The following is a 22,246-nucleotide window of genomic DNA, read 5'->3' as shown; positions in this document are numbered from 1 at the left end:
AATTGGGCAGTACCTACCCAAATTCCCAATGCATGTATACTTGGCCCAGGAACTGCAAGTCCCACAGACAGACTCGCACACCAGGTGAGATGGCAGCTGTACAAGCTCTCCATGTAGCACAGCTTGGGATAACAAAAGATGGAAGCAAATCCAATATCCCTCTGCAGGGAACTACTTAAACACGTTACAAAACATTCACTTAGTGGAATATTCTGCAGCTATTAAAAAAAAAGAAAAAGAAAAAGCATGAAGAAAAGCACAAGGAAGCACTCTAAGGATGGATATGGAATGATCATCAAGACATGTTAAGTGAGAAAATCAAGAGGAAGAACCATGTGTGGCATAGTACTCTTTAATATAAAGGGAGGATAAATCTTAAAAACATATTTTCTATATGATTTTCTAGACACAAAGAAACTGTGAAAGGGTCCAAAAGAAACTAAAAATAGTAGTTTTCTGGGGCTAGGGATGAGTGGCAGGGGGTGGCAGGTGGGTGGGTGACAAGCATAGTGACTTTCACTGTTTCTCTCTATATATACCTATTACCTATTTTTAAATTTGAAAATAACATATAGGAGGAAGACTCTTATTTCAAAGACTTTTTCCTGTCTTCCCTTAGACATTATTTGTACCTCTAATTATAGCACTTACTTTTTCTGACTTGTATTAAAAATGCATATCCAATACTGTCACTTTCTCATTCAAAAACACATCAGTGGCTTCCATCAGGCAAGATGATAAATGTCACTCAGCTTAAAGAGGCTGATCTCTACCTTGTGAGCATTTCCTCAGAACCTCTGCCTTTTCTAAAGCCTCTCCTCCACTCACAAATTCTATTCTCCATCCCATCCGGTTGGCCTGGAGCACGCCGGTTCCCCATTCAAGTCTCCATTCAAGCCACTTCCTCTATAAACCCTTTCCTGCTGTATCTGTGGTGGGACACAGCTTTATGCTCTATTGTACTTTGTAGTGACCCTAATCCTGTGGGGCATCTGTGACATTTGCAAAGATGTGCCACCCTGCGGCAGAAAATTTGTCTCCTTTGTCTTTCGAGCTCCAGAGACTAACACACAGTTAGGGCCTTAACTAATAGATGAATAAATTAATCTATTTCCTATCTATCTATCTGTCTGCCTTAGCTTCTTTTTTTTTTTTTTGAGACAGAGTCTCACTTTTTGTTGCCTGGGCTAGAGTGCCATGGCGTCAGCTTAGCTCACAGCAACCTCAAACTCCTGGGCTCAAGCGATCCTCCTGCCTCAGCCTCCCAAGTAGCTGGGACTACAGGCATGTGCCACCATGCCCAGCTAATTTATATATATATATATGTATATATATTTAGTTGGCCGATTAATTTCTTTCTATTTATAGTAGAGGCAGGGTCTCGCTCTTGCTCAGGCTGGTTTTGAACTCCTGACCTTGAGCAATCCACCTACCTCGGCCTCCCAGAGGCCTTAAGCTTCTTAAGGGCAGGAATGACACCTTAAACTTTTCCCTCTCCTACCTGCCCTAAGTAAGTCAGCCTAAAATAATAAGACTGTGTTTTGCACATGGTAAGAAGCTGAAAAATCACATTAGAGATGTTTGCACGAGTGGGTTCACTTCCCTGCTCTTCTACTTCCTGGCTCTGGGATATTAAACAAGCTGATTAACCTTTAGCTCGGTGCTTTCCTATCTGCTACTGGCCTAACTCCCAGGATCAAAAATATCTGAGGATGTTTTGTAAACTGTAAGCCTTAAAGTATTCCTGGAATATGCCCCTGAACTGCAGTGTATATATAACAAGAACTCGTTTTCCCTCTTCTGCGAGACTTTGGAATGCCTAAAATAGTTCTTCCCGTTTTATCGTCTTAGTTAAATGACATTTGGTATCTGACTCTATTTATGTAGTTGATTCCATTCTCCTTCAGAGAGCACCAGCTTTGCAAATATTCATGCCGGTAAATAAGAATCAAAATGAGGAGTTTTCACCCTTGTTACAGCCACTTCACGGGGTGAAGTGCCATGTGACCACTGGTGTATTGCTCCCAGATTTTAGTCACAAATTAAATCTAATGTGTGAAACTCATCTATCTGATGACAATTTTATTAGGTGCTTGTGGAGAACATTAAAAAGATTAAGACATTATTCACTACTTAATTATCTAGTTGAAAGGATATCATAAACAAGTAAAAATAAGTATTATAAAAACTCAAAATACAAAAATGATTCAAACCTATAGATAGCAGATACGCTTGAAAATGAACCTAATCTTGAACAATAAATAGGTTGAGAAAAGACCAATAAGATGGTGTTTGGACCGAGAAGGGTGGGGATAGCAAGATATTCTAGGCAGGTGGGAGAAACTGATGAATTACAGAAGGGTAAAAATAAAAGCATGTGGATGAAGAGTCAACCAGTTTGGCTACAATACTAGAATAACTGGAGATAAGGCTGGAATTTACATTGGGGAAAAATCTGAAGGGTTTTGAAGGTTTGATTATGAAGTTTCAAGACATTGAAGCTGACATTGAATGAGGACAAGAGTCATGTCTGAGTCTTTAGTCAAATACTTGCCAGTGTGGAAAACAGGAACAAGTTACTTCTCTCAGCCTCAGTTTCTTCATCTATGAAATGGGGATTATTGTTAAGGTTTAAAGATTATGTGTATTAAAACCATTCTGTCTGTGGTAAAACACTCTACAGATCTTATGAAAGTTTTTTTTTTCATCTGCCTAAAACTTGTCAGTGGCTCCAAGCTACTTGCAGGATCATTACAGGACCAAAACAATTCCAAGGGAAGATTAAACTTGAGGCAGGGAGCCTGTGAGGAGAAATGAGCCTGGGAGAATTGATTAGAGATTGCTCAGTAATCGCAGTGTGTGAGACAATCATTCCAAATTGGGGAGTAGAGAGTGGAAGTCAGGGAAGAAACAGGGACGATTTGGAGTAATTAAGCACCAAAGAGAACTTTGAAGTTTCAACACCATAAGAATAGCAATAAATTAGCAAAAATGGAGAAAGAAGTGTCTGGTTTTGTAGACACGTGTGTATTTATTAAAAATCTGAATAATTATAATAAGATCTTATGGCAGATTCTGATATGTTGGTTGGGAAAATTCTGGTTTAGAGAATAAAAGCCAAAGTCCTTAGCCAATTGAATCCATTTATGTTGGAGGTGGGTGGGTACAAGTGAAAAAAAAATTTATATTTTGGTAGAGGCTTTTCCAGCTAGCTACTCACCTACCTGCATCATCTTGTTTAATCCTTATAGCAGCCTGCAAGCTTAGACTCTACCTTCTGTTTATAGATGAGGAAACTGGGTTCAGCAAAGTGAGATAACCTCCCTGAATTTGGCACCAGCAGAGTGTTAGGAAAGGCTTTGGGGGGGGGGGGCTGCTTGGTACCTGCACAGGTGCCTCTGAAGGCTCTTCCTTGGCATAACCTACCCAGAGTATGAGAGGTCTGGACATTCACTTTTATAGAGAGGCCCAAACAGGAAGCTGCACAGGAAAAAAAGAAGAATTTTCTAAAAATGGACTCCCACAAATTCATAGAAGACAGCCATGAAGTCTCAGTTCCTTGTCCTGACTCATTCACTAGCCAAGTGATCTCTGATAATTCCCTTTACCCACTGACTACAACCCACGGAACACACATTTTTGCGTTATGACTCTGAACACACATGCAGACACACATTTATACTACTCTGTGATATACTCTCATATTTGTTAAAATAGCACAATATATTCCTTTTATTTTATTGCTATGTGGGACCTATTAAATTCATTTAGTCCATAGTGATCCCACAGTTTAGAAAACATTTCATTTCCTCATTTTAATAGAAAAGAAAAAACACCATTACCTCTTTGGATAAAAAAGTAATGTAATTTTCCCAAGTGTGCTCTGTGGGAGGCCTATTGTTTTTTTTTTGGTGGCTTGGGAGGTTCTGTACCATACTCTTTTCAAAGAAATCATTAAATTAATGTACTAAAGACTTTCTGTTCCTACCGTAAGAAGCCTATTTATTGGAAATTTATTTGACCATAAAGTCCTATTACTCACATACCTATTTAGATAAGATAAGCATTTAGGGGAATGCAGGGGGGGGGAAATTAAGCGAACCTGATGAGATTAAGACCACTGGGACTTAGGGATGCTATGTCTGAGGCTGTGAGAAGGTAGGAGGTGAAGGGATTGCCTGAGCAGAAGCCTGAAATAAGTGCAGATATTAACTGCCTAGTTGGGGGACATATATCAGCGATCTGGGAGTACAGCAAAGCATGCTCCAACCTCAGAGCCTAAGGGGTCTCATGTATGAAAAGCCACGAGTGGCCTGACATGAAAACTTCTCATGGCTGTAGAGGTAGATTGCAATATGTCAGCCCGGGAGAAAGGTCTCAAGGCTTCCATAGTGTTTGAACCCTGGGCCAAGTTCCTTCTCTCCCTTTCTCTCAACAATGCCTCAGTTAATGTAAAACCAGTCTCCCAGTGGGAAGCATGTAGTTTCCTTGTTCCTTGATCAAATGGGTTGCATTTGATCATGACTGACATTAACGACTGAGATCCATGTACATAGCTGGAGCTTGGGATAAATCAGTTTACCTTGGTCAAAAGGGACATACGTACTGAAGAATTATGTGTTTTTCACTTCTAGAAAGGAGAAAGAAATTAGCTAGGACACCTTGTGATTTTGGGGGGAGTCCTGAAACCTTTTATCACTGTATCCCGTGATGTTTTTCACATGAGATCATTGTATTTTGCAACATAGCAAAGAGAATTAAAAGCAAGTGCTGGGGTTTAGTCGCTGCCACCTTGGCACCAGAGTGCTAGTGGTCCCCTGACCTCTTCACTTTCTTAACTATTATTTCTGTGTCTTTGTTTCTTTTATCTCTTGCAACACAATCTGCCAGGGGATCCTAACTTTTCGGGGGCATTACGAACCCCTGATATGAACCCATTTTGAAAATTATGAAACCATAAGTGCTATAGTTGTGGCAGTCTATCATCATCTCAGAGAAAACATTTCAGATCCTAAGATTTTCTTAGATTTTGAATGCAAGTGTTTCTTGGATGATTTTTGGTGCTAGGAAAGTAGAGATCGTTCTGTTCCATTTGCCTCTTCACCAACTATAGTATTGTAAGATTCCTACAGGGTATGAAATACTGGAGACATTTAATTTCAGAATCTCCCTGGCAGCTGAAAGGTTTGAAAGTTATTTAAGCTTAAGAGAAACATATGTCACATGAGCAAAATATCATGGTTTTTAAAGAAATACCATTTGTGTCACTTGTGTTGGCAAATATTCCTTGGTGCTGAGAATGCAAACTGTCAAATTGCATAAAAATCTGCACTGCCAAAATAAAAGCCAAACAAGGCATGGGAACAAAGTAGAATTGTTTTAAGTTAATTAAATAAGTAATTGAGCAAATAAATTCTGCAGTCAGATAAAGAGCATTTTCTGCTGCAAAATCTACTCCAGACACTGAGGAAGAATGCCTGTACCCTGAATTTCAGCCACTCAAGAACCACATTGTGACTAATGGCAGATCCACCCTCCCCTGGCTATCAGAGTAATCAATTCATAGACCACAGTGGTCTCCTGTTATCCTCAGGATAAGACGTCATACCAAACCCTCCTTGGGACAACCCTGCTTACTTCTTTACTTCTTTTCTACCACCTTTTTTTTTTTTAAAGACAATGTCTCATTCTGTTGCCAAGGCTAGAGTGTCATGGGGGTCAGCCTAGCTCACAGCAACCTCAAAGTCCTGGGTTCAAGCGAGCCTCAGCCTCCCAAGTAGCTGGGACTACAGGCACTCACCACCACACATGGCTAATTTTTTCTATTTTTAGTAGAGATGATGTCTCACTCTTGTTCAGGTTGATATTGAACTCCTGACCTCAAATGATCCTCCCGCCTTGGCCTCCTAGAGTGCTAGGATTACAGGCGTGAGCCACTGCACCCAGCTGGTCTACCACTTGTTTTAAAATTGCTAAATAAAAATTGTATATAGGCTGGGCGAGGTGCCTCACGCCTGTAATCCTAGCACTCTGGGAGGCCGAGGCGGGCAGATTGCTCGAGGTCAGGAGTTCAAAACCATCCTGAGCAAGAACGAGACCCCGTCTCTACTATAAATAGAAAGAAATTAATTGGCCAACTAATATATATATAGAAAAAATTAGCCAGGGATGGTGGCGCATGCCTGTAGTCCCAGCTACTCAGGAGGCTGAGGCAGGCGGATTGCTTGAGCCCAGGAGTTTGAGGTTGCTGTGAGCTAGGCTGATGCCACGGCACTCACTCTAGCTCTAGCCTGGGCAACAAAGTGAGACTCTGTCTCCAAAAAAAAAAAAAAAAAAATTGTGTATATTTAGCTTACACAACATGATGTTTTAAAATATGTACTCATTGTAGTGGCATCTGAAATTAAGGCTATTGAGGCAGAAATAATTGGATAACTTGTTTATTGGCAGCCAAATGTGAGCGTCGACCACAATGTTGGGTGTGTTCCAGAGACTGCTACAAGTTGGAAGGTTTTTATGGGAAAGGTTGCAATTGGTGGCTAACGATGACAACGTACAGGCTAAAACATTCTACCTGCAAGATGCTCGGCAAAACTTCATGATTCAGAATCAAATCAGCAAAGTTTTCCCGATTCAGAAACAAATGAGTGTACTTTAAAGTGTCAGTAAGTTATTTATTAATTAGTACATCAACAGTTTGAGGGTCACACAGTAAGATTCTCTACTCAGGGACGTGATGCAAGCCATGAATCGTAAGACCTTCCCCAGGAAGGTTAATTTGGAAGTTTGCCAGATGTGACTTGCATGGTATCATGGAATGGCTCACCCAGCTGAATTAACATATGTATTAGCTCACATACTTATTGTCTTTGTGGTGAGAACACAAAATCCACTCTCATTTGTCTTTCAGCCTGGCTTATTTCACTTGACATTGTGTCCTCCGGGCTCATCTGTGTTGTCACAAATGACAGGGTTATCCGAGTTGGCACAAATGACAGGATTTCCTTCTTTTTAAAGGATGAATAGTGTTCCGTTGTGTATTTATACCACATTTTCTTTGTCCATTCATTCATTGATGGACATTGAGGTTGATTTCATCTCTTGGCTACTGTGAATAATTTTGCAATAAATATAAGAGTGCAGATACCTCTTTGATATACCGATTTCATTTCCTTTAGATACGTACCCAGTAGTGGGATTGCTGGATCATATGGTAGTTCTATTTTTAATTTCCTTCGCTCCCACTTAATGCTTCAGCAGCACTGAACTGCTCCGAGCTTTCTGCACGCACCATCCCCGTGCTGATTCATGGAGCGCCTTCCTGCACTCTTCCTCTCCCTCCACTCTTACGTAGCACTTTCAGGCTCATCTCTGGCTTAATCTCCTTCAAGAAACTTCCCTAGACTTCTTGCTCCCATCCCTACGAATCTGGGTCTCATTTTCTATGTTCCCACAAATTAGGACCTAATCTTTATCATTGAGCTTAGCACAACGCTTGAATCATCTGTTTGTGGTTGCCTTCTCCCCCACCAGTTTGTGAGTTTCTTAAGGATGAGGAATAAAATATGTCTAGTCTATCTTCGGGTCTCTTGTAGGTGACAGCACATACTAGATGCTTAATAAATGATATATTTATACATAGTGTAACTTCCTTTTTGGGTTAACATACTTAAGACTATACAGTATCTTGTAATAGCTGTCATGCTAGAGGTATTATCAAAGTACTTTGAAATTCAGATGAGTGAGACTGAATAAAGTAACTCTGAAGTCAGGTAAACCTGGCTTTGGATCACAGTTTATCTATATGATCTTGAGAAAGTTATTGACCTCTCTGAGCTTTGCTATTCTTTTCTGTACAAGGACATAAAAATCATTCCTACCTCCTAGGGGTGCCATGAGTATTAAATGAGATAATACGAGCTTAGTCCAATACCTGGCACATAATTAGAACTCAATCACTTGTATTATTTTAATGTTATAACCTGACCTTGAAGGCTACATTATAATGAGCAAATCTGGAAAAGGGGTGGGGGAAGAAATTCTAGAGAATGGGGTTGGGGGCAACATCAACAGAAGTATGGATGCTAGAAAACACATGGTTTGCTCAGAAAAAAGTGGCAACAGATGAAGCTGGAATTCAGTTCAGTCCAATTGTCTGGCAACCAAAACCATTGACATTTAAAGGATGCATGTGGTCTGGTGGAAATGATGTTGGATTTTAAAAGTAAGGAGACTCATCTCCTAGTACAAGCTCTACTGTTATATATCCCCACTGTTTAGCCCACTGAACTTCAATTTCTTCATCTGTAATAAAATGTGTTGAAATATAGTGGCTGCCCATTCCACCGCCATACTCTGGGTAATTATTACTAATAAATTTCTCCTTTCTATCAACTTGGGATAGAGCCTTAGTATCCTCAATGATTCCCTGAACAGCTATATCCAAATAACTAAAACTGTTTTGAGTAAAACCTATTTGCCGTCTCTGAACTAGTGTTTGTTATTATTATTATTACTTTAGCCTTGTTAAATAATACCAGATTTCTTAGGTAATGGAAAATTTTGTGGTGTGCTGAAATATCCATATTCACGTTGAATTTTTCATTGTTATAGAAATCAACACTGAAGTCTAAATCCTATATAGACCTATGTTAAGGTCTAATGAGTTATGTTTGTACCATTATCAAGTTATCATAAATTCAGTTAATGTTGAAAAAGCTACTCATGCACACTCAAAATTTAACTTCATTCGGGGTTTTATTTTATTTCAGATCTGAAAATTCATCTCCAGACCACTGATTATGGCAACTTCTTGGCCAATCAAACAAATCCTCTTACTGTTTCCAAAATTGACACTGAGATGAGAAAAAGATTATGCAGAGAATTTGACTATTTCCGGAATAACTCTCTGGAGCCCCTCAGCACATTCTTCACCTACATGACGTAAGTGACAACCTATTAGGCCCCAAGATGCTTCTACGAATGACCCCTAACAGTTACAGGTGGGACATTAGGCCAAAGTGATACCTAAAACCTTTTACATTGTTTGTAAGTTTGAATACGTTCAACTTTTAGGAACTAATAAGCTCAGAGAGCCACATTTTCACATTAGAAAGGAGATTTTATTTATTTACAAACATGATTATGTAGGTAGTAGTGGCCTCCATCTAAAGCAATATTTTTAGTTTTCACTTTTAAAATAATACGTGGTATTGATGCTTGAGGTATTAGTACTGAAGATCACTTGTGAAGGTGGGGTTGACATATCACAAATTATGTCAACTCCACCTTCACAAGTTACAAACTTAAGGTTACAACTACCTCTCCTGATTTGGTAACAATATAAGTAGCACCTGTCAAAGTTGCCTGTGTTTTATTTTTATCCATCACCAGTGGTTCTAATCTTGCAAGGCATGGGCCCCTCATCCTAAAAAATGTTTCAAAGCCTACATAATAATAAATTATATTTTTATTATACCAGTTAATAAATTGCATTTTTTGCTCAAATGGGCCATTTTAAATAGCTTTGTGCCTCTCCAGTTCTCCTAGCTGAAAAACTGGAAGCAAAGGTCCAATAGATGAGCCGTGTGCTGTGCAGATAATATTTAGATGTATAGTACAAAATTACGAAGACTAGGTCCAAGTCCTAGCCTGGGACCTGGCACCCAGGCACTCAATATATTTGTGGAAAGAAGCTAACAATGAAGAAAATGCTGGATTATATAAGCCAAAAATAAATCAAAAAGGGAACAAAAGAACAGGACTTCTTGTCAAATGCTGCGCTCAGCCCTAAAGATAGGAAATTAGAGAAATGTGTGAATAAAAGAAACTTCACTGGGATGTGGGAAAGCAGGGCTTTGAGGGATGACTTAGAATTTTTAGAGACAGGTTCCAAAAGAATAAGAGATGGGCTGGACAAAGTAGGTGGCAGAGGCACCTTCCGAAAGCTCAGTGTCAGCCTCAGTCTGAGTTTAGTGACCTGCAAAATGACAATGCCGCTTCAAGGACCAGGGAGAGAAAAGAATCAGCTTATCTGACCAGAAAGATACTCCCTTGAGCCTTCTAGGCTTTCTTCCATCCTTCCATTTCTAAATCATCCATTCCTCCGTTATACAAATAGCAAGGGTGCTGCCCTTGAGTAGGGAGCAAGAGAATGGAACCACGAATTTCCTAATGTATCTGCTGAGCTGAACAAAGCTAGATGGGCTCCAACTGCTACGCATGGCTTTACATGGAGGAGAAAATAATATGCCAGAAATCAGCAAGATTTCTCACACTGTAGCTGATATTTCTTGGAATCTAAATATGGCAACCAGAAAACACTCCGTGGAAATAGAACTGCATTCCCAGGCCATTGGCACAGAGGAAAATCGTTGTAAACTTTCTGTTATTGATAGTGGGCAAGACCAGAAGTAAAAATGAAGCCCCTTCTCTTTGGGATTTTGTCTCACACATGCCATTTGTGGATTAACTCTACCAAAGGAATATCTTTGAGAAAAAAAGAAAAATGATTAAAGGACATGATTACAATCTTCCAAGAGTTTGAAAAAGCATAAAATAAAAATTTACTCTGTTCTACATATCTCCTTCTTCCCCACCCAGTTCCTCTCCCAAAAGTCACTACTTCTCAGTTTCTTAGGTGTTTTTCCAAGAAAATATTTAGGCTTATGTGTGCCTGTTTATATATACTCTCTCCACTCCCACATTTCATATTTATTCATATATTCCTTCTGTACTTTTTCCGCACTTAATATTTCTTAGAAATATCCTTGTGAAGACCATTCCTTTTAAACAACTGCATAGATTGTGTGTTTTGTGGGGTTTTTTTTAATATAGTATTTTACAGTTTTTTATTTTTTTATTTAAAGGCAATGGTATAAGATTGTGTGTTTTGTATGTCATGACTCCATTTATCAGTCATCTATTGACCAACAACAAAATTATTTTTTTCCATTACAAGAAATTTTGCAATTAGCTTATTTGTATGCAGGTCTTGAATTTCTAAGCTCAATTTTTAGCAGGGGAAGTGGCGAATCAAAGGAAAGTATATTTTTTATTTTGGTAAATATTGCTAAGTTTTTGTCAGCAGAGGTAGCACCAATTTGCACCCCCAGAGCAGATCATGAAAGGGCCTGTGTCCTTATACTATTACCAACATTGGATATTCTCGTTTTAATTTTTGCTAGTCCAATAAGTTTAAAAATGGCATCTCTTGCTTCAATTTATATTTCTTTATGAACAAAATTGATAGTTTCATTTTTAGTATTTTCTGTGTGTATTTTCTATTTAATCAAATTACCTATTTTTTATTGGAGTTTTCAGCATTTTTAATTGATTTATAAGTGCTCTTTGTAGAATAAGAAAGTTAGCTCTTCATAGTATATGTTGCAAAACTATTTTATTGGTTTAATATAATTTAATTTCTATAATGTTTTTGGTTTTGTTTCTTTTTGTAGAAAAATTGAACATTTTTTTAACATAGCAAGATTTCATCATAAACATTGAATGTTTTTAATTAGCTACAATCATCAGTGCTTTCATTTATTTATTGGCTCCCAGTAATTTTATTGTATCCTGCTTAGAAAGACCTTCTCTACTTCAAATGTATAAATAAATTCACTTGTGTTGTCTCCCATTCATTTGTTGCTATTGATGTTGCTTTAATTTTTACATTTAAGACTTTGGTCCACCTTAGAATTTACGTTGATGCAAAGAATGAGACCAGAGATCTAGCTCAAATTATTTTTCCTAATAGCTCTCCAGTTGTTTCTGCACCATTTCTATAAATAAACAAGTAGGAGAAATGACCATAGTTGAAAGAAGGAAGGAATTGTTGATATACCTGAGGCATGTAGTTAGGACCAATGTTCCTTTGTTTGCCATAAACAGTCCTAACAGCACTGTGGGTTAGGATTGTTCTCTCCATTTTATTTATAGGCAAGACACAGATGCTGACATTTTCTATGAATTCACAAATGCACCAAATATGCAGTTAAGCAGGGATAAAGGTTAGACATGAACTTGGATCTTACTCAGTCCAGGGCATCTGGAAAGTCTTCCCAAAAAGGGTGACATGGTTGCTGAGCCTGGAAATGGGGAAGAATTTGATGATGTGGAAGAAGGCTCAGCATCCGGGGCTAAAGACTGTAGATGGGAAGGTACCACATGCGTGAGTAACAGGCCATTTTGGCTGTAGTGGGATGTGCTGAAAGGGACGGAGAGAAATGGAAAAGGAAGGCTGGAGAAGCAAACTGCAGCCAGATTACGGAAAGTCTACAAGCCAGGCTAAGAAGTTGGGCTTTACCACATCAGAGCATTTTTCAAATATGTGTATTTGTTTTGGTGTGTAGGTATTTTTCCTTGAAAATAAAAACCTTAAGAAGAAACTCAAAATGTAAGAGATGAAAGAAGAGGCCAGGTTTGCTCGTTGAATTCTTTTCCCCTCCCCATAATGGTTAAGATGAATTAGAAAGAGCTTGAGCTTTGGACTGAGTCATATCCAAGTTCATAGCTAATCCTCAATGCCTGCATGAGAGAGAGGCTTTGCAAGAATGTTAATGCAAAATTGGAATTGGAAAGGTAGTTTTGGTAACATTAGTATCGTTACTGAAGGACACATTTTAATTTACCTATTCTGGCCAGGCATGGTGGCTCACACCTGTAATCTTAGCACTCTGGGAGGCTGAGGCAGGCAGATGGTTTGAGCTCAGGAGTTGGAGACCAGCCTGAGCAAGAGTGAGACCCCATCCCTCTCAAAAATAGAAAAAAATTAGCAGGACATGTGGCACATGCTGTAGTCCCAGCTACTTGGGAGGCTGAGGCAGGAGGATTGCTTGAGCCCAGGAGTTTGAGATTGCTGTGAGCTAGGCTAGCTGGGGCAACAGAGTAAGACTCTGTCTCAAAATAATAATAATAATAATAATTTATCTATTCTCCCTATTTGCTGTACACTCTTTTGAACTAGTTCTTTTAGTATCTCTGTCTGAAGTTGCTAGTACATAATAGGCATTGAATATTTGTTGAATCAATATACAATCCTATATTTATCAACATCTTACACAGAGCCAGGAAAATACTTTCTGAGAACTTAACATTTTATATTTTATATAGTACTTGAAAATTGGTTATTTATTAACCAGTATGTTAGGGATAAAAACTGAATGTCACACCTGCAGATACATTTTGTGAGGCCAGCTCAGTGTTTAAAAAAAACAAAACACCCAAACTTTTAAAAAATACATTTTGCCAGGGCTTGCATTCTTCAAATAGCCACAGTCTCCAACACTCCTTATTGTTTTACGAGCGTCATATATTTAGGTTACTTACCAAATCCCTGAAGATATTTACTCTGACCTAGATGTTTTACCTGTATCTCTACACAAGAATCCTGCAAAACAGGTGTTTATATCTCCATTTTTAAATTAGAGAAACTGAAGGTTAATAAATTAATGAGTTTTTCAAAGTAAAAAAAAGTAAGAGATTTGAAAGAGTCTCCATTCAAAGTCCATCAGTCTAGAAAGCTAATGATCTTGCCACTGTCCTGATAGTTTAAAACAAAGCAAGTAAATCAGAAATATCTGTTGGTCTTCAAAAAATATGCATATTCCTAACCCTTACTCTAGGAGATTCTGATCTAATTGACCCTGGAGGGGGGCCCCGACTATATTTTGAAAGGCATGTAGTTGATTCCGATGTGCACCTCTGATTGAAAATGTCTTATCATGGTATAATGACTTCTTATCACTTGGAAGTCACTGTCACAAATACTTTCATGAGTTTCTCTCAACAGTTATCTACACAGATAGCATTATCTCCCTGCTAGAGACCAGATAGCTCAGCTGCACTAAAGCCTAGGTCTTCTGAATCTCAAACCATGGTTTGTTCCATAGTGCTGTGTGACATGCCAGCCCTGGCAGCATCAGACTGCTCTCTGTAGAGCTTAGAGATTTATTACAATAACAAAAGCTGTGCTGATGGGAAAGGTGTCCCTCAGTTCGAAGCCATTTTTCTTATTTCTCTTCCAGAATATTTTTCAAAGTCAAGTGTCCATCAAGCACCCATTAACTTCCATCAAATAGAATTACTTCTTTTTTTTTTTTCCCACAACCCCTCCCCACCTAGAATTACTTCTTGTCCTCATAGGAAATACCCAGGGTGACATTATCGAAATGATTGAATCAACCCTAATAAAAGCAGTCTAAGTTTAAGTTGGTATAATAAATACAATCTTGAGCATTGCACATTTTATGTGATATAATTACTGTACATGTGAAACTTGTTTTGAAAGTCTGGAATGGATATTTTTAAATACTTAATAGCAGAAAGATCTGGAGGTTTTGTACACTATAATTATACACAGTTGTGTGAAACAAAGGAATGGATCTAATAGCATTTTAATGAAGAGACTAAAAGAGACTGTCTAATATAGGCCTGGGTTGTTTTATTTTTTCTTTATTTCTACCCAACACTTTCCAGAAGCATTTCAATTTCTTGCCTCTTTCAAAATTAGCCATCTTTTAAAAATAATCTCTTAAGCATTCAAAGGATCCCACCTCAGGGGCTATAAAATTTCTGAATATAGGATAACCAAGGAAATACAATCTTCAGTACTTACACAGTAATGAGTAATCTTAAAGACCTAAGATTACTGAGAATCTGAGGTTAAGGATCACACACTGAAGATATTTTTAAAGATTCATCATGATGCCTAATCAAAGTTTTTGACTATCCTAGTGATGCATCATAAACCATGGACAGGCTTTGCACTGTGCTGTACATTAAGATGCTGCACACTGGAAGCATCCTGTGTGGTTTGCTGCATCCTGGAAGGTTTCTCAGGATGGAGGAATTTTACTGCTGAAACCAGACAAGTCCTCAGAAAACCAGATGAGCCGAACAAGAAAACCAGATGCCTCAGCCTCCTGAGTAGCTGGGACTATAGGCACACAACACTACGCCCGGCTAATTTTTTCTATTTTCAGTAGAGACAGCATCTCACTCTTGCTCAGTCTGGTCTCAAACTCCTGAGCACAAATGATCCTCTCACCTCAGCCTCCTAGAGTGCTAGAATTATAGGTGTGAACCACCACACCTGATTGCTCACACTTGTTAATCCCAGCATTTTTGGAGGCCAAGGTAGGAGGATGGCTTGAGGCTAGGAGTCTAAGACCAGCCTGGGCAACATGGTGAGACCCTATCTTTACAAAAAATTTTTAAAAACTGCCAGGTATGGTGGCACATGCCTGTAGTCCCTGCTACTTGGGGGGCTGAGGCAGGAGGATCACCTGAACCCCGAAGTTTGAGGTTGCAGTGAGCTTGATCACTCTACTGCACTCCAGCCTGAGTGACAGAGTGAGATCTTGTCAAAGAAAAAAGAAAGGAAGGAAGGAAGGAAGGGAGGGAGAAAGAAGTAAGAAAGGAAGGAAAAGAAATCATCCTAATCTCATCATCATTTGACATATTTCTACAGTCTTTCTATACATTTTTAAAGAACTAAAAGCACTGTCAGTTTAATTTTCAATCTTAATTTTTCCATATCTCCTATCAGCATTTTTCTCATGTGAAAAAAATTTCATATTTTCAAATTTACATATTTTTACATATTTTCAGTAACTATATAACCCTCCATCTGGTTATGGACATTTGAGATGTGTGGAGTTCTGTGTCTCCTTTACCTCAAACTCTGCCTAGTATTCAATGTGTTAAATTCTGATTTCAACATTCACATTCCAAATAATAAGGGATTGACTTTTTTGACACCACTATGCATTTGGGATTCTGAGTCTCTGGCCATACGAGTTCTTCTACAGTCTTAAAGATTGTGCTGTCTTAAAGGTTTTATATTCAGAGATTCAGCAAGAGTGTTCAATGGAGAGCAGTGCAGGGCAAACACGTCTCAACTGTACTTGCTGATAAGGCCTTCAGTGTTTAAGACTCTCAAGGACTTTGTGAATTAAAAACCCACTGGTGCTGTTCTGCAAAAATTATACTTGGTCTATCTGTAACTAAGTGATATTCATTTAATCAGCATAACGTTTATTAAGTGACTGCTGTGAGTGAAGGCTTTTGCTAGACTCTAAGATTAGAAATGAATTGACTTTGTTCTCTAACTAGCAGAAGAGTTACTTAAGGTACAGATTCCAAGGCTATGCTTCTAAAAACTATGATTTAATAAGTCCTGGGAAGTGATCTATGAATCTGCTCTTTTCAAAGTTCTCCAAGTGACTCTGATGCAGGTGAGAAACTCTCATCACCACGAAGTAGGCTCTGACCTGGGTCTATAATATACCAGCTGTGGGACCTTGGAAAAATTCTCTTAGTAGTGCAAAGTCTTGGTTTTCTCATCTGTAATAGAGAAACAGTAATGATATACAATATAGAGCTGTGAATTTAATTTAAAAACAAAACCAGCTGCATATTTTGTGAGGCATGGTGCAAATAAAAATACAGGGCTCCTTGTTAAGGAATATTCAATGATTTCGAGAGAACCACAGCAGAGACTTGAACCATGCATGGTGCCCTGTGTGACTACATAGATGACACACCCCTGACGCTGGCTGATTGAAAAAAATGTATATTTATACAAAATGTGAATATATCCACACATACATGCACGTGCTCAAGGAATGTAGCCAACTTTATTTGTGTATTTGAGTATAATGTTCACCTGTGAGAATGAGATAAGGTTGCAACAAGGAGGTGATGTCTAAGCTAAGACTTGAGAGGCTAAGGACTGTGTTTGTACGTGCATGAGGCTGGGCCCACGCGAATTCAGCAGAGAACAGAAAACGCAGGCTCAACCAGTACTGCTGTTGGGTTGCTGGTGTCGCGCGGCGTCAGCAAAATTAGTGGTTGAGGGTTGAGGATGTCAGGTAGTGGATGTGAAAAAGCTCAGGATGCCTTTGCTACAACAGTTCTTCTCAGAGTGAGATACAAATGAAGACCAAGGTGCACGTGTGCTTTCCTTTGCACTCCGGCAACTTGCTGGCCAGGCATCAATTGACCACCAGGGGGAGGGATTGAGCCCAGTGGCCTGTTTTCCAAATAGTACTTGTTCCCCAACAACTGTTTAGTTTAAAAAAGATTTGAGGCCAGGCACGGTGGCTCATGCCTGTAATCCTAGCACTCTGGGAGGCCGAGGCGGGAGGATCGCTCGAGGTCAGGCGTTCCAAACCAGCCTGAGCAAGAGCGAGACCCCGTCTTTACTATAAATAGAAAGAAATTAATTGGACAACTAATATATATAGAAAAAATTAGCCAGGCTACTCAGGAGGCTGAGACAGAAGGATCACCTGAGCCCAGGAGTTTGAGGTTGCTGTGAGCTAGGCTGACGCCATGGCACTCACTCTAGCCTGGGCAACAAAGTGAGACTCTATCTCAAAAAAAAAAAAAAAAAAGATTTGAGGCTGTCCCATAACCTTCATTTTCAGCGTGGACACTGAAATCCACCCTAGTACTGATGATATCCATTGCCCTAGTTTATTTTATTGTATCTTGTTTATTATTTCAATTGAAAAGAAGCACCTGTGTGTTTAAAAACAGAGAAGTTTTTCATTAAGACTTATTTAGTGCTCACTACAAGCCAATACTTCTATAATCACTTTACATGTATTAAACTCATTTAATTCTCACAACAACCCTATAGGGTGGCATTAACATTAATGGATTTTTAGAAAAAAGTAAACAGATTGAGTAAAGATTATGGCCGGGCGCGGTGGCTCACGCCTGTAATCCTAGCACTCTGGGAGGCCGAGGCGGGAGGATCGCTCAAGGTCAGGAGTTCAAAACCAGCCTGAGCAAGAGCGAGACTCCGTTTCTACTAAAAATAGAAATTAATTGGCCAACTAAAAATACATAGAAAAAATTAGCCAGGCATGGTGGTGCATGCCTGTAGTCCCAGCTACTCGGGAGGCTGAGGCAGGAGGATTGCTTGAGCCCAGGAGTTTGAGGTTGCTGTGAGCGAGACTGACGCCACAGCACTCTAGCCTGGGCAAAGAGTGAGACTCTGTCTCAAGAAAGAGAAAAAAAAAGATTATACTTTAGTACTCATGTCCCAGACATAACCACTCAGAAATTTGATGCATATCTTTCCAATTTTTTCTGTGTGAAAAATGTTTCATATATTTGCGTATATTTCATGTTTCATATATTTGTGTAAGCACAAATATAAATATATGTAGTTGGTCTTATTGTTTGTTTTAGAACAGTGAGATCATATTATATGTATTGGCTACAATTTGTCTTTTTTAATGTAATCTATTATGAATTTTTCACATAAGTACATACAGATATGTCTTATTTAATGAATACATTGTATCCCATTGTGTTGGGTGTACCATAATTTATTTAACTGTTCACCTTTTGTCCATCTAGGTTGTTTCATTTCTTTGCTATTTCAAATAACACAGCAACAGAGGTCATTGGACATGTACCTTTGCCTTCTTGTTCCGGAATCTTTGGGATGGATTCCCAGAAATGAAATTGCTTTGTCAGAGGAAATGTAGGTTTTAGATTTTGATAAATATTAGCAGATTGCTCTCTCATACTCCAACAGTGTTTGAAAGTCTTGTTCCTCTTCTATCCTCTCAGCCGTGTTTTTTTTTTTTTCCTTTCCTTGTCAGAAAAAAATAAGAGTCTCCAAAACCTATTTGCCTGCTGTTTTGAATATAAAAAAGATGAGATCCACTCACCACTGTTCTTGACCATGTGGAAAGCAGGCTATGATAGACACTCACAGCATGTGTAACCCATCTAACTGGCAAGAAGAATCACTCCATTGGTATTTTTCCATGGGTTACCAGAATATTCACATGCATGGCTAGAGAAAGGACAACATTGGAACAATCTCTCTAGTATCATTATAACTCTCCTGGAGGAAAAATTATTCTTAAAAAAAAAAAAAAAAAAAGCAAGAAATAGGCAGCTATATGACTCCTAGAAAGGAAATGAAGGTAAGGTACCAGGGAGCCAGTTACTTCCTTCACTTCTATTTACCCAGCGAGTTAACATACTTATCTGACCATAGAGGAAAAACTTACCCATCAATTGAAAAATGATCATTGTATCTCTATTCTGTGCAAAATGTAGGGTTCAGGCCTCTTGGAAGCCATGGAAAAATGTATTCAAGATGGTCCTATCTTCAAGGATATATGATAGTTGATAAAGATGGGTATGAATCATTTGCAAATAACTGTAATTGAAATGAACATGTGAAATGACTTACTCAAGAGCACACAGTTGAATGTGGCAGAATTAGTACTGGAATCCAGGTCTTATGACATACTAAAAATATAATAAATAGTTGTTCATCACTGCTACTGCCAATGCATATTGAAAATTAATTTTGCCAAATGTGGTGGCTCATGCTTGTAATCCCAATACATTGGGAGGCCGAGGTGGGAGGATCACTTCAGCCTAGGAGTTTGAGATCCGCCTGGGCAACATAGTGAGACCCCCATCTTTACAAAAATAAAAAAATTAACCAGGCATGATGGTGCATGCCTATAGTCCCAGCTGCTCTGGAGGCTGAGGCAGAAAGATTGCTTGACCTCCAGAGTTCAAAGTTATTGTATGCTGTGATTGGGCCACTGCACTCCAGCTTGGGTGACAGAGGTAGGCCCTGTCTCTTAGAAAAAAAAAAAATGTTAAAAAAAGGAAATTTCACCCCAAGATAAATAGAAATACAAAAACTTAGAAGAAAAAAGATATCACATCTAGCTGGAGACATCTTAAAAGCTTAAGGAAAAATGTGGTATTATTTGAATATGGCCTTAAAGGATGAGAAGGATTTCAACTTTTACCAATTGCTGGGGAAGGAAAGCTTTTTCATCTACAGAAGATAGGAAGAAAGACATTAATATAGAAAAGGACAAATAAGTTTGAGGAATTCTTTTCTTTTTTTTTAGCTGTGGGTTTACTCAAGAAAAGTTTGAGGAATTCTTAACCCAAACAGTTGGGTTAGAACAAGATTGTAGAGAATCTTAAATACTGAAGAGTTTTCTTAGAATTCCAGAGTTACCAAGGGCTTGGGAAATGCACAGCGATCAGCATTCTTTTTCCAAAATATGCTATTATAGGCAATGCTGACTTCTGACTAATTTTTTCAGTATTTTATTTTGCTAGGAGAAAAATGAGTGTGACAGCAAAATTGCTTTTTCAAGTTATTCTAATTTTCACTTCCCTCTATTTGAAAAAGGGAAGCTCCAGAGAAGTAAGAAATGTCGACAAAAACATCAAATTTCAAGAGGGAGAAGAATGTTTATGGGGAAAGTCTAAATCTCAGCAGACTATTTAGCAAATCAGGCAAAATGGTAGGGCTATCCCCACGTGAGCATATGTGGTTAGTGTTGGATTGAACAAATCCAGGGCATAATAGAAATGTTTACCAGTGTAACCAAGGAAAACCTTCATTTGAAAAGTAATACATTGGAAAATACTTGCAACATGGCCCTAATTGTCCATGTCACAATAAGTAATTATCAGGCTTGCTAAAAGTGGATCATCACCTCTCATTAAAGTGTTTCATTGAGGAATGAAATAACTTATAAAAAATGCACCAATTATATTTCACACACACACACAGCTAATCCTTTTCATGAACAATGACCCCTAAAAATGCATTTTATGTCTCTATCCCTGTGTATTACATATGTACAAATGTGACCTATATAGCATATTCTGGTCACCTAAAACAGAATCCTTGTCCTCAAGAACACATGATTACATATTGCAGCTGAATGGATGCTGATCTGGCCTCCCAGATAGAAAGGAACCTATAGCAATCTTAGTCACAATGCTTTTGGACAATGAATCTGTTGTAATCACCACATTATTTATTATTCAGTCAGGGTCAAAGGAAGAAGTACAGACTGAGCCTTGAAGTGCCTCCATCTAACAAAGAGGTTCAGGCCTTTTTATATACAGAAGCTGTTATCGTTTGTGACAGCCAGTTGGCAAGCATTGCTTTGAGATTAAAGATTACATTCCCAAGGGGATACCATTGAGCTTTCTGAAGTTCAGCTATCTTAAAGAAAACAACATATAAAATAACGACCACTCAAAGACAACTCTAATGTTACAAAACATAAAACAAGATAGTAATAGCCTTTATAAAATAGGTATAAACCAGACTTGGGAGCTAATAACTCAAAAGTAACACGATTTATTGTCTTGTGGAGGGTCCAGCCTTCTCAATGACTGTACCACTTAGTTTTTTGCCATCACACCACACCTGGCATGATAACCTCTTATTGTCTAAGAGCAATAGGTAAATTTAGAAAAGATTCTTTTAGCTAGAACTAAGTGTAAAACTACAAAGATGTAGGAAATCTCAGGCTTAATAAAAGAGTGTGAACATTGCAACTTTTTTTCTATTAGAGATTATGTGGCTTACAATTTTCTGCTTCCATTTCTGCAAAGTCCAGTTTATAGGAAAATATCTTCTTTTAAGAGTTCATGCCCCTCCATCTTTATACAAGGCACTATTCTAGTGCATTCGTATGTATTACTAATCTTGATGCCAACCATTCAAAGTTGAATAAATATTTTCATTTTATTTTTTTATTATTTTAATGTTTAATTTTAAATTGTTATGAGTACATAATAGTTACATCTTTATAGGGTACATGTGATGTTTTGATTATAGGCATATAATGTGTGTTAATCAAATCAGGGTAATTGGGATATCCATCACCTCAGACATTTTGTGTTTTTCAGGTTCTTTGTGTTAGGAACATTCCAATTACACTTTTTAAAAGTATATCCTAACTTATTGCTGATTATAGTCACTTTGTTATCCTATCAAATATTGTTCCCTTTATCTAACTATATTTTTGTACCCATTAACCTTCCCTATTTATCCCTCGCTCCCCACCACCCTTCCCAGACTCTGGTAACCGTCATTCTACTCTCTGTCTCCGTGAGGTCAATTGTTTTTAATATTTAGCTTCCACATGTGAGTGAGAACATGTGAGATTTTTCTTCCTGTGCTTGGCTTATTTCACTTAACACAATGGTCTCCAGTTCCATCCATGTTGTTGCAAATGGCAGGATTTGATTCTTTTTTTGGCTATATAATATTCCATTGTGTGTATGTACCACAATTTCTTTATCCATTCATCCATTGATAGACTCTTAGGTTGATAATATTTCCATTTTAAAATTGAGAGAATGGAGCTCTTGTTAAACTGGTTTTTAAGTGGCAGAGCTGGTCTTAGAATCAGATTTATCTGTTTCAAAGCCTGGGCTC

General features: G+C 38.3%; 1 protein-coding gene across 1 annotated transcript in view; it reads left to right on the top strand.

Moving 5' to 3' along the window:
• Nucleotides 1–22,246, top strand: part of ATP6V0D2 (ATPase H+ transporting V0 subunit d2) — a 47,879-nt gene that overhangs the window by 3,952 nt on the left and 21,681 nt on the right. Inside the window, exon 2 of the mRNA XM_012774244.3 lies at nucleotides 8,772–8,943. Within this exon, the coding sequence (XP_012629698.1) occupies nucleotides 8,772–8,943 (172 nt within the window). The remainder of the gene's footprint in view (nucleotides 1–8,771; nucleotides 8,944–22,246) is intronic.

The sequence above is a fragment of the Microcebus murinus genome, chromosome 7, assembly GCF_040939455.1.
Source record: "Microcebus murinus isolate Inina chromosome 7, M.murinus_Inina_mat1.0, whole genome shotgun sequence".
Taxonomy (NCBI): Eukaryota; Metazoa; Chordata; class Mammalia; order Primates; family Cheirogaleidae; genus Microcebus; species Microcebus murinus.
The sequence above is the reverse complement of the archived record's forward strand: the minus strand, read 5'-3'. Positions and strand labels throughout refer to the sequence as shown.